Raw genomic sequence first — 12,756 nt, forward strand, 5'->3', positions numbered from 1 at the left:
TGTGATAGGGGAGTTCTGGTGATGACCCGTGTGGCAGAGTTCTGAACCAGCTGAAGCTTGTGGAGGGGTTTCTGAGGGAGCTCTACAGCAAGCGATCCGAGAAGTGACTATTCTGTAAATGAGAATAGAAGCAGAATGGGGGGGGGGGGGGGGGGGGGAGAGGGGGGGGGGGTGGCTGAGGCAATTCATATTATGAAGGTGAAAACAGGCTGATGGAGTGACGTTACTGATATGAGATTTAAATGAGAGAGAGTTGGAAAGGATGACATCAGGCTCTTCACCTGAGGAGAAGGAGATGTAGTGGAGAAAATCTGTCAGCCTTGGAAAAGGTGGATTTTGTCCCAACCAGTAGAATTTCTGGCATGTTTGATGTTTCCTTAACATACGTTCAAGTTTGACAATGAAAGTTTTTAAACAGGTCTGCCGGTGATGCTCTGGTTCCACAGCCCTGGCTTCCTTAGCTCAGTGTCTTCTGCAGATTCCTGTAAATGAGCCATGGGTAAACATCCTGGATAGAAAAACCATTCTGCACACATCACAGAGCTGTGGAGAAGGAATAAAGACTGGACTCTTCACTGACACAAACACAACCATTTACACCTGTTAGAAAGAAAGAAAACGATCTTTTATTCAGTGACTGTCACGCCCTGTCCTGTCTTCTCCTGGGTTGTAGTCTGTGTCTCCGTTGATTGCTCCCACCTGCCTCGTTTCCCAAATCACCATAGCTCCCGTTCCTCATGTATTTAAACCTCTGCTGTTCTGTGTTCCTTGTGGTGTCATTGTTTCATTGTCCAGCGTGCGTCCCAATAAATCATTATCAGAAGTTCTACCTGTCTGCCTGTTTCCTCCCCGGTCTGGATCCACGCCTTTCCTCCACTCCACTCCGCGCACATCGTGACAGAATGACACCACCCGAACCCATTGATGGATCCAGCCGGGAGATTCTGCCTTGGGAGAATCTGCTCCAGTGGCTTACCCCGACCCACCAGCCGGCTTCTCCCTCTCCAGCCCCAGCTCCGCCTCGCCGCTGCCGGCATCGCCGACCTTCGGTCGCAGCGTTTCTCCCTGTCCTCCCGGAACCGGAGGCATGTTTGGACCGGGAGCTGCTGCCAGATCGCTCCAGCTATGAGGGCACGAGGCTGGCGATCTGTTCCCCCGGAGTTGTTCCACGGCGTGGGGAGAGAAGCCGGAAGCCACCACAGCCCAGCGCTTCTGGACGGAGCTTCGAGCCCGCCGCTGGCCGTGCCCGGCGCGGCAGTTCGGACACGCCCCCGGCCAGACCACCAGTCCCGTCTCCTGCCGAACCGGAGCCCCCGTCGGTTGCAAAGGAAGGAGCAGCAACCGCGGCCCGGCTGATGGAGCAACGGGCGGAGCTCGGCCGGTTCCGCGAGCTCCTCAGCCGGGAGGAGTCTCACCTGGACGCCCTATCCTCCTCGTCCCGGGGCCAGAGGAGCGAGCGCAGGGTTTCCCCAGCGGAGCTCGCCGGTCAGCGGGCTGAGCTGGCCCAGCTCCGTCGGACGCTCAGCCTCAGGGAGCTAGAACTGGACGAGCTGACCTCCCGCCTCTCCTCATCGCTCCAAGCTTTCTTAGCAGCGGCCCTGCTGCCGACCCGGAAGCAGACGGTACCGGATCCGGTCCAAAACTCGGCGGTCCAGAAGTCGAGGGACCAGAGGCTGACTCCTCCGGGCCAGAAGCAGACGGTAACGGCCCAGAAGCCAACGGAGCGGGCCCAGAGGCAGAGGGTACCGACCCGGAAGCAGACGGTACCAGATCCGGTCCAAAACTCGGCGGTCCAGAAGTCGAGGGACCAGAAGCCGACACCTCTGGGCCAGACACAGATGGTTCCGGTTCCGGTCCAGAGGTTGACGGTCCGAAAACCGAAAGACCGGAAGTCGACGCCCCCGGACCCGAAGCCGACGCCCCCGGACCTGAAGTCGATGGAAGTCAACGCCTGTTCCTGTCCTGAGGTCGACGCCCGTTCCTGTCCTGAAGTCGACGCCCGTTCCTGTCCTGAAGTCGACGCCCGTTCCTGTCCTGAAGTCGACGCCCGTTCCTGTCCTGAAGTCGTCCCCTCTGATGACGTCCCCTCTGATGACGTCGCCGCCACCTCTGATGACGTCCCCTCTGATGACGTCGCCGCCACCTCTGATGACGTCCCCTCTGATGACGTCGCCGCCACCTCTGATGACGTCCCGTCTGATGACGTCGCCGCCACCTCTGATGACGTCCCGTCTGATGACGTCGCCGCCACCTCTGATGTCGGCTCGTCTGATGTCGGCTCGTCTGATGACGTCGCCGCCACCTCTGATGACGTCCCGTCTGATGACGTCGCCGCCACCTCTGAAGTCGGCTCGTCTGATGATGTCGCCGCCACCTCTGAAGTCGGCTCGTCTGATGACGTCGCCGCCACCTCTGAAGTCGGCTCGTCTGAATTCGGCTCGTTCGATGACGTCGCCGCCACCTCTGAAGTCGGCTCGTCTGAATTCGGCTCGTTCGATGACGTCGCCTTGTCCTCTGAAGTTGGCTCGTCTGGGGATGCTCTCTGCACTCAAGAGGCCGACGCTCCGTCCAGCCCGGCGTCTCCACGGTCTGCGGTTCCGATGGTGGTTTTGAGGGCCGCTCCGGCCCAGCCTGCAGAGCTCCTCTATCATAGATGCAGGTCCTCAAGAGTCCGTCCTCGTCTCCTCCTCTGCCGCAGGCGCCGGCCTCCAGAGGCTCGTCGCCTCCTCGTCTGCCGCAGGTGCCGGCCTCCAAGGGCCCGTCGCCTCCTCGTCTGCCGCAGGCGCCGGCCTCCAAGGGCCCGTCGCCTCCTCGTCTGCCGCAGGCGCCGGCCTCCACGGGCCCGTCGCCTCCTCATCTGCCGCAGGCGCCGGCCTCCGGACTCTGCTGTTCCCTGCCGCCTCTCCATCGTCCTCTGGGCCCTCCCTCCGGGTCCCCCTCCCCCCGCCCTGCTCCTGGTTCCTTTGGGCGTCTGGGATCCGCTCTTTGAGGGGGGGGGGGGTACTGTCACGCCCTGTCCTGTCTTCTCCTGGGTTGTAGTCTGTGTCTCCGTTGATTGCTCCCACCTGCCTCTTGTTTCCCAAATCACCATAGCTCCCGTTCCTCATGTATTTAAACCTCTGCTGTTCTGTGTTCCTTGTGGTGTCATTGTTTCATTGTCCAGCGTGCGTCCCAATAAATCATTATCAGAAGTTCTACCTGTCTGCCTGTTTCCTCCCCGGTCTGGATCCACGCCTTTCCTCCGCTCCACTCCGCGCACGTCGTGACAGCGACTCTCAAGACAAAAATCATGAGGCGCTTCACAAAAACAAAAAAAAATGAATGTAAGATTTCAAAAAATGTAAGGAAAGGGAGAGAGAAAATGAATGAGAGGGAAATCAGTGGATCACGGGAAAGGCGGAGTAAGAGCAGAACAAGGAGAGGGTGATGAAGGCCACAGCAAAGCCTGAACAGGTGAGTTTTCAGCTGCTCTGCTTTACATCTTAGCTGGCACAACGTCTGGCAGACAACGTGAAACGGAGCGGTACCGTTTGTAAGACCTGCAGGTTTGCTGAGTTAGCACACAACACTTACAGTAAGCACGCATGCATTTTCATGGGCTTTCCCTCTAAAGCGTGTTTAGTGTTAGAGCTGGCCACGACGTCATGAGATGGTATTTCCATGCTCTCTCCGTCACCTTCTTATCAACCCTATAAATAAGGAACATCTACATTTTTAATGAGTCATCAGATGGTTTCAGTGACTGGCTTGAACACAGACATGAACTCATGGTCAGCATGAGGCGACATCTCAAATGAGATCAGCTGAAGCTTTTCATCTTCACCTTTTCTCTTTAGTAACTTCCCCTTCGTCAGCAAACCTATATTTAAAACCATCAGTTCAGTTCCTCCTCTCTCATTTTCCTGTACACCTCACTGTAGATGCTCCTTCAGAGTCACACACACCTCCTTGTTCACCAAAAGCCCCGAGCATCACCTAGTGAGTCAGTGACGATAGTAAAAAGGAGGAATTCTTTATTATTGTGAAGTTCACCTTCACAATAAAAGCTGTTACAAAGCATCTGAACGTATTTGTGGTGCTTCCCTTTGTCAGCATCGTGATGCTGCAGCCTTGTGGTGCCTATTGCTGGGCATGTTCTTCACACACCGTCAGGTGTGATATCACTCATTTCTAGATCTCTTCAGAAATGTTCAAATGAGTTCGGGTCCGGACTTTTTTGTTTGGACAGGTTTGCCGTTCCTCTGTTGGAACATGAACCTACACCGCAGTCTGGGACCCAGAGCTCTCTGGAGCAGGTTGCTGTTCTCCTGAACTGTGACCATCTAGTTTCTGCTGTCTACAAACATCCCCACGGCATGATGCTGCTGAAAACTGTCCCCTTCCTCAGATCTCCACTTCAGCACAGTTCAGCGGACCTCATGGCTGGATTGATGTTCTGACAGGTGTGTGGCTTTGGAAATCATGTCTACCAGTCAAGTTGTAGAAACATCTAGATCCGTGGGATCACCTGAGCTCCATTTTGAGTGTCGTGGCAACACTGTGTGTAGAGCAATGAGAGGACTGTGAGTGGAAGCCATTTTGCTGAATGCAGGTAGAGTTCCCTGCATCCCTCGGTCCACGTGTAACCAAACCTCCCCCACCCTAAGCTACAGCAATCTTGATAGGCCCTATGCAAATGTAAACTATTGTACTCATCACACACATTTCCATCACCAACAACGACATCAAGCTTCCTTCTTGTCACTTCTCTGTCAGTATATAAGGAGCAGAGCAGATAGCGATCACGTCACCAGAACCTGTTGAGAAGGCGACAGAACGACGCTGCAGCATGCTGAAGAGTGCATCCGTCCTGGTTCTGCTGCAGATCTGCTGTTGCTATCAGTTCAGCATGGACCAGAACATCGAAGTCTCAAACAGCCTCAAAACACTCCAGCCTAAGCTCTGTGATACGTTTGTAAGTATGATAAAAAGAGTCGTTTATTTGTAGTTTTCCGCCTGTTTAACTACTTTGAAATCATCCCATAATAAGTGTTTAAAAGTGGTTTGTTTATCTGCCCATTTAGCAAACATCTGTGCTGATTCCAGGACAGGGGATGCTCACAAAGGCTGTAAGTCCTGAGTGTTTTCACTTGGCTGGGCAACGTTTCAGGTTTGTTGCTCTCGCGTGTTTCCATGGATGCAGCAGCCTCTCTAAACCCTGTTCTCTGAACCCTGCAGGCCTGCTGCGTCGGCACCTTTGCAGAGAATCTACTGAAACTTCTGAGCAATGTCACAGCAAGTGGGAAAGAAGGTGTCGAGCTCAAGAAACTTGAGGCCAACTTGAGAGAAATGAGAGAACAGAAAAGTGTAAGAGAAAACAGCTGAAGCGGCACTAGGATTGCTGCACAACCTGCTTACATCGACCTGCTTCTTTCTCCCCCAGAGCGACGGCCTGTGCAAGATGGTCGAGAGCGGAAAACGTACCTCCTGGCCTACAAAGTACAATAAGTTCCTCCAGAAGCTAAACAGCAAAGGCTTAGCTAAAAGCTGTTCGGTAACGTCAAACATTTAAACCCTTTTTCTGAAGAAGTGTTTGATTTTACATTTTATTTCCAGATTTAGCCAGAAAGTGTTTTTGTAAAGTGTATTTATTCAAATAACATAAATCTATTTATTTAAATAAATGTATGTATTTATGATTCTGATGAAGACAGATGTCTGGATGATGTGTGATATTCACCGTGTGAACAGAAAACATCTTTTCAGCTCAGAACTTTTGTGCTGCTGTTTAAAAGTAAATCTGGTATTTTAATACTTGACTCTAATTTGGATTTTGCTTTTCTTTTGAAACGTCTTGCTGCTGAAACGTGAATTTCAGATTACAGTCGGTCACCACTGAGGCCGTGTTCCCTGCTGCCGGTTAACCAGGCTACAGATTTCAGATTTCACATTTATTGGACAAGTAAAATTACATTTACAAGGAATTTGGCTTCGGTAGATGTTCGCTCTCTAAAACAGACAACAACCACAAGAAATGAGAATGAAAATACCTAAAAACACATAAGAACATGTATACCCACACACATGTTCATTTACACACACACATATATACATACATACACACACACACACACACACACACACACACACACACACACACACACACACACACACACGCAAACACGCACACACACACACACAAACACGCACACACACACGCACACACACGCACATGCACACACACACACACACACACACACACACACACACACACACACACACACACACACACACACACACACAAAGCTCGTGTGAATGAGTACTAACCAGTTTTGAACGTACAATAATTTCATGATTTTATAACTTTACCTTTTTATTTAAAAAGCTTTTACTGAAATAATTTGTGTTTTCTGATTTTAATTATCTTTCCTCTGTTTTAGGATTTTTTGTTTTATTTTTATGATCATTTCATAACTTTATGTAATCTTTGTGATTTCCTTCTCTGAGACAAATGCTTCATTAATAAACGTACACATCTGCTCTGATGGTACATGTGCTGACTGCCACTCACGCACATCCTCACAAACGTGACGATTCAAATGTAGAATTGTCGAAATGTCAGATTTCTTTTTCTGTTTTTTTAGGGAGAATTTGTCCGTTTTGCTCTGAGCCATCTTACTCATAGAACCTGTGTGCTTTCTGGGTGGCTAGCTACTTGTCATCCTGCATCAGACCAAAAAAAAGGCACAATATTAGGAGCTAAACAGAGGATTTGTCACATCTCTGTGTCTGAAAAGCAAACCGCTCAGTTGCTCCTGACATTGTTGAAGAGATGAGACAGATCTGGAGGTTCTGACAGCCATCAAACACGACAGACGGTCCAGGTCTGACTGCAGGAGAAGCAGGTGCATCTTTGAACAGAGCGCAGCAGACGGGAGGAGGGCTGCTCTGAATATAGACCATGGTGCACTTCCACTGTCTGACCTTTCAACCCTCATCCAGCTGCTTTGTTTTTCATGTCTCTGCAGCAAGACGGCACTAAGAATCAATAAATCACCACAACTGACCAAATCTAAAATAGCGTGATCAATAAAACAAAATTATGGCTTCAGTTTTTATAAGAGTGTTTGTCAGAGAAGGTTAAACACTGTTTGGGTTCCTCCTGTCAGAAGAGCACACATCACACTCTTCCAGGTAGAGCATCATGGACCCTCACAGGCAGCACCTGGTGACCCTCAGACACACAAGTCTGAACGAACCGGTCTTCTGAGAGGTTGTGGAGATGCATTTGCTCCTTTTCTCCACTAGGTGGAACCAGACACCCTCCGCGCCTAAAGATTGGCCCTTGTCCTGGTTTTTGTTTGTTTCACACCTGTCAGTAAGCCCCAGCGCACGTGCAGCTGGGTCAGAAAACACTAGCTGGATAGAAAAAGATGCGTTTAACCCCTGAAGCTCAGAAAATGAGCTCTCGAGATTAGATTAACCTGCAGCAGGACACCGATTCTATTCTCAGAAACGCCACGGCGCCATCATTCGTGTCCCAGTTCCCACTGAGCGGGGCAGCGCAGCATCCCAGCAGACTCCGCCGTCGGGATGCGTCCGCAGACGCAGCCGGAGCCGCGGACGCGTCTCTCCTCTCTGATGCCTGGCTTTTGGAGAGATCACACGCACATGGAAGCTGTGGATTTGTGTTGTGGGGCCTGGACGCGCTCTGGATGGATGGATCCGGCGCTGTAAAGTTTGTATGGCATATTTGTTTTAAATGCAATATAAACCTACAGCTGAAGAGAACCAGAATCTGTTTTTAAATTAAAATCATGTTTGAAATATAATATCAGTCTTCTATGCAAGAAACAGTTTTTAATTGCATGAAACCATCTCACTCATTTATGCCTAATTAATGTCCTTACTCCACAGCACAGCTGATACCAGCAACCAGGATTCCTGAAATGACTGTTCAGGCAGAGGATATTCATCCTGAGAATTTGGACGATGTCTTCATCGCAGTCGCTGCACTTATGTCATGTTTCATTTACCAAGTCAGGGGGCAAGGTTTTGTCACACAGCCTCAAACGTCTTAGCTGTATTAATCCAAACAATGACGGATGTTTTCTTGGATACTCAGCAGGAGCCTCCTGGATTCTCCCCCGGTGGATTTAACGTAGCAGGACTCTAAAGCACGGCATAAACCTGCTGTCCCCAACCCCAAACCCAGATTTATTCGGGAATGGATCCGGTGAACTTCACGACCGTCATCGACAATGACTTTCTGGATGAGATGCCATCGAGCCGTATTCTGACCGGCTGTTTCCTGTCTTTGCTCATCCTCACCACTTTGCTGGGAAACACGCTGGTATGTGCGGCTGTCACCAAGTTCCGGCACCTGCGCTCCAAAGTCACCAACTTTTTTGTGATCTCTTTGGCCGTGAGCGATCTCTTGGTGGCTGTTTTGGTGATGCCATGGAAGGCAGTGACAGAGATCACTGGGTTTTGGCCATTTGGCTCCTTCTGTGACACCTGGGTAGCTTTTGACATTATGTGCTCTACAGCGTCCATTTTGAACCTTTGTGTGATAAGCTTGGACCGCTACTGGGCCATCTCCAGCCCCTTTCGCTATGAAAGGAAGATGACACCCAGAGTGGCTTATGTGATGATCAGCGTGGCCTGGACGTTATCCGTCCTCATTTCCTTCATCCCCGTGCAGCTCAACTGGCACAAAGCCCAGACTAAGTCTTACAAGGCTCTCTCTGAGTCATTACTGGGGCCAAACGCATCATCCCACCATATTCCAGAGAACTGTGACTCCAGCCTGAACAGGACCTACGCTATCTCCACCTCTCTCATAAGCTTCTACATTCCTGTAGCCATCATGGTTGCCACGTACACCCAGATCTATCGCATTGCTCACAGACAGATCAGGAGGATTTCTGCTCTGGAGCGTGCTGCTGAGAGCGCCAAAGTCAGACACAACAGCATGGGCAGAGGCTCCAGCATCGCAGAGTCAGAGACCTCCTTCAAAATCACATTCAGGAGGGAGACCAAGGTGCTGAAGACTCTGTCTGTGATCATGGGAGTGTTTGTGTGCTGCTGGCTGCCCTTTTTCATCCTGAACTGTATGGTCCCCTTCTGCGAGCAGCCGAGCGGAGGTGAGGCTTTCCCCTGCATCAGCCCCACCACCTTCGACGTGTTTGTGTGGTTCGGCTGGGCAAATTCCTCCCTCAACCCCATCATCTATGCCTTCAACGCTGATTTCCGCAAGGCCTTCTCCATCCTGCTGGGCTGCCACAGACTGCATCCAGGAGGCCACAACATAGAGACGCCCAGTCTAAACAAGAAATGACTCACGCCTCTGACAACACTGACTCATCCTTTCATTCCAGGAGTTCCTTTTGCAGCCGGCCGGAATGACTGCGAAGGACGGAGCTGCTGTTTCTGAGAGAAACGTCTGTGGGACTGAATGGGGAAATGTGACACTGTGTGTTGATGTATAGCTGAGTGTGAGCGGCTCCTGAGTAAGGAGGAGGGAATTTAGGATTGAGATTAAGACCGTTGTGCTGACATGGGTCGGAGATCCCACTGGTACTGACATGCTGCTAGGTTAGATAATCCCAGGGCTGGGCAGTATGAACTCTGCACTGCTGTCCTCCTTAACAACATACACAACAGCACACATCGCCAAAGCAAACTCCATTTAATGCAGTTTAACTGCTGAATGCACTTCAATCACACAACGGCTCACAGATAAGCTTTAACACGCCACATTAAAGTCCTCTGTGAGAACCTTTGAGTGGAACGCATCAAACCAAACTATACCCGCAGCGGGAACAAGTGACTTCATATCAGACACCCCGAATTAAAGCGCTAGCTTTGACTGAAGGAATGCATATCACCAGCCGACAGGCAAAGAAATATTAGAGTTGTAGGCCTGGTTCACACGGCGAGGGAATTCTGCAGATTCTGTCCTTCTGACAACCTCAAGGATGTTCCCAATTACTGTAATGTCTCTAAAAATTACTTTATTAGTTATTCCAGCCTTGTGCCTGGAAGGACATCAAAACCGCTCCAATCATAAATCAGGATTTTTAAACATGTTAGATTGTCTTGGTCAAATGTCCAGGGTGAACAAGTTGCCTGTGGAACGTGACATCCATCAGACAGAGGTGACAGAAGCCTCCTCCACCATGTTTGTTTACACCAAAGTCATGTTTGATCTCGAGATCATTGCAGCCCGTTTCCTGTTTTTCTTACATAATGTGAAATTTAGTTTCCAGTACGAACAGATAAGATTTCATTTACTCCTGTTTGAGCTTTAAGTTAAAGCAGAGAGCCCTGGAGCTGAGGTCGTTCAGGAAGCGACAGCAGGATGACACAAAGTCAAGAATGAGGTAAACTTGCCAGATCATCATAAATGAAGCACCTCAGAAGGCTGGAGACATTTTACTCTGACAGCTACACGGACGAGGCAACATGGTGCTTGTGAAACCACCATTCATTAATTATTATTAAAAGTCGAGTGTGTTTTAAACCCAAATTAGCACTGAACAGTGGGAAATGTTCATTAGCCCATCTGTTTCTGGGAATTACGGCATTCCAGACATTTAAACATAAATAATGTTTTAATTACAAAAAAGCAAAGGTGAGAGATGTTCCAATGTCCAGATGTGTGTTTGTTAGAAAAATATTTCATTACTCACTGGAACATTGATCCCATTCAACAAATTAACCTCGGCCAATTGAAGAAAGGCAGCGACTCAGTTTTACAGATATTGTGCTGCAATTAGGTTGTTAGCAGATGAGATTAGTCTGTAATAAATACGCTACGTGTCCATAGATTTAGAGTTTTTGAAACAATACTTTCAACAAGAGACCAAAATGACTGCCAGCAGCAGCAGGTAACATGCATTCCTCCAAGGAAGGCCGAGTTTTTTGTTTCTCTTCACAGATAAAAATAAACACATTAGATTAGCTAGAACTGAGTGTGGTGTGTGTGTGGACATCTGTCTCGTGTTTCTCTGTGGAAGTACAGGTGACCTGTCCAGGTGCTCCACCTATCTCGCCTCTGTCAGTGCGCCCCAGGGCCGTAGCTCATCCCCACCAGTGTGTGAATGTGTGTGTGAATGGGTGGATGACTGACTGTGTTGTGAAGCGCCTTGGGGGGTTGTAGAACCCTAGGAAGGCGCTATTTGGGGCAACGGTGGCACAAGAGTTAAGTGCTCGCCCCGGAAGGTTGCTGGTTCGAGTCCCGCTCAGTCTGTCGCTGTCGTTGTGTCCTTGGGCAAGACACTTAACCCACGTTGCCTGCTGGTGGTGGTCGGAGGGACTGGTGGCGCCAGTGCTCGGCAGCCTCGCCTCTGTCAGTGCGCCCCAGGGCAGCTGTGGCTACATTGTAGCTCATCCCCACCAGTGTGTGAATGTGTGTGTGAATGGGTGAATGACTGATTGTGTAGTAAAGCGCCTTGTGGGGTTATAGGACTCTAGAAGGCGCTATATCAAATACAGACCATTTAGCATTTACTCCGCTGGAGTAAAGTCCAGCCTCCTCCCAAAGGAGAATGGGAACAACTAAAGAATGACTCAGCTTGTGTGATTGTTTCAACTTGTGGAGATTTCAAAAGGAGTTGTAATCTAATACATCTGAAAATCTGTAGTGCCACTTATCAAGTAACACATTCTGGAGTGAAGCAATGTTGTTTGTTCCACTTTTTGTTGATTTAAGGTTTAGATGAGGACATTAGCAGCTTCCTTGTTAATATTTTTTTATAAAACTAGTAGTTTTATTAGAGATTGAAATCACACATTTTTTCCGTTATTTACTCACAGATTTCAATTCAATTCAAAAATACTTTATTAATCCCAGGGGTAAGTTGATTGCTGTAGTAGCTCAGAATAATAATAATAATAATCAAGTCATCAAAGAGTTGTTGTATATTACAATGGCTGTTGGCAGGAAGGATCTCCAGTAGCGGTCAGTGTTGCAGCCAAACTGAAGAAGCCTCTGACTGAAGACACTCTTCCGTTGTCGGACAGTCTTGTGAAGAGAATGCTCAGGGTTGTCCATCATTTTCTTGATTCTCTGGAGAATCCTTCTTTGCATTATCTCCTCCAGCGGTTCCACAGTCGTCCCCAGAACAGAACCAGCCTTTTTTATTAGGCTGTTGAGCCTTTTCAGGTCCCTGCTTAAATACTTTATTAATCCCAGAGGAAAATTGAAGCATCCTGTGACCATTTTCTCACAGTTCTTCTTGTCACAGGTTGCCTCTGAACAAGTGGTTTGTATTGTGAGCAGATAAAAACAAGATTGTGATCTGATTGTCCCAGAGGAGGTCTTGTTTTGGACATGTATGCATTCTTTACATTTGCATAACACAAATCCAATGCCTTGTTTTCTCTGGTGAAGCAGCTGACAAACTGTTGAAATGTTGGAAGTGTAGCAGAGAGCGAGGCATGATTAAAATCACCAGATATAGCCACAAATGCATTGGGGTGCTGGGATTGTAGCTTAGCGACAACGGAACTGATGGCATCGCATGCATTTTCAGCAATGGCTGAAGGTGGAATGTAAACGGTTGCCAAGACAACACTGGTGAACTCTCTTGGCAAATAATATGGGCGACAACTTACTGCCAAGAGTTCAACATCTGGGCTGTAGAGAGGACATTTCACTGAAACATGACCTGGATGGCACCATCTGTTGTTGACAAGCACTGGCACTCCACCTCCTTTTCTTTTCCCGCTCCTCTTCAGATCTCTGTTTGCTAGAACAGTCAGGAATCCTGG

At 49.0% G+C, this 12,756-nt stretch overlaps 1 protein-coding gene across 1 annotated transcript; it reads left to right on the plus strand.

The window, feature by feature from the left end:
• The first annotated feature begins 7,380 nt into the window (after positions 1 to 7,380).
• On the plus strand, positions 7,381 to 11,418 carry LOC107397208 (D(1) dopamine receptor-like). The gene is made up of 2 exons (XM_015977137.3): positions 7,381 to 7,717; positions 7,897 to 11,418. Exon 2 carries the CDS (start codon positions 8,207 to 8,209, stop codon positions 9,317 to 9,319), a length of 1,113 nt encoding a protein of 370 aa, XP_015832623.3. The 5' UTR covers positions 7,381 to 7,717; positions 7,897 to 8,206; the 3' UTR covers positions 9,320 to 11,418.
• The last annotated feature ends 1,338 nt before the right edge of the window (positions 11,419 to 12,756 follow it).

The sequence above is a fragment of the Nothobranchius furzeri genome, chromosome 2 (assembly GCF_043380555.1).
Source record: "Nothobranchius furzeri strain GRZ-AD chromosome 2, NfurGRZ-RIMD1, whole genome shotgun sequence".
Lineage (NCBI taxonomy): Eukaryota > Metazoa > Chordata > Actinopteri > Cyprinodontiformes > Nothobranchiidae > Nothobranchius > Nothobranchius furzeri.

Bases quoted from the DNA above. Each gene is read 5' to 3' on its own strand.
- LOC107397208 (XM_015977137.3), top strand. From the start codon at position 8,207: ATGGATCCGGTGAACTTCACGACCGTCATCGACAATGACTTTCTGGAT.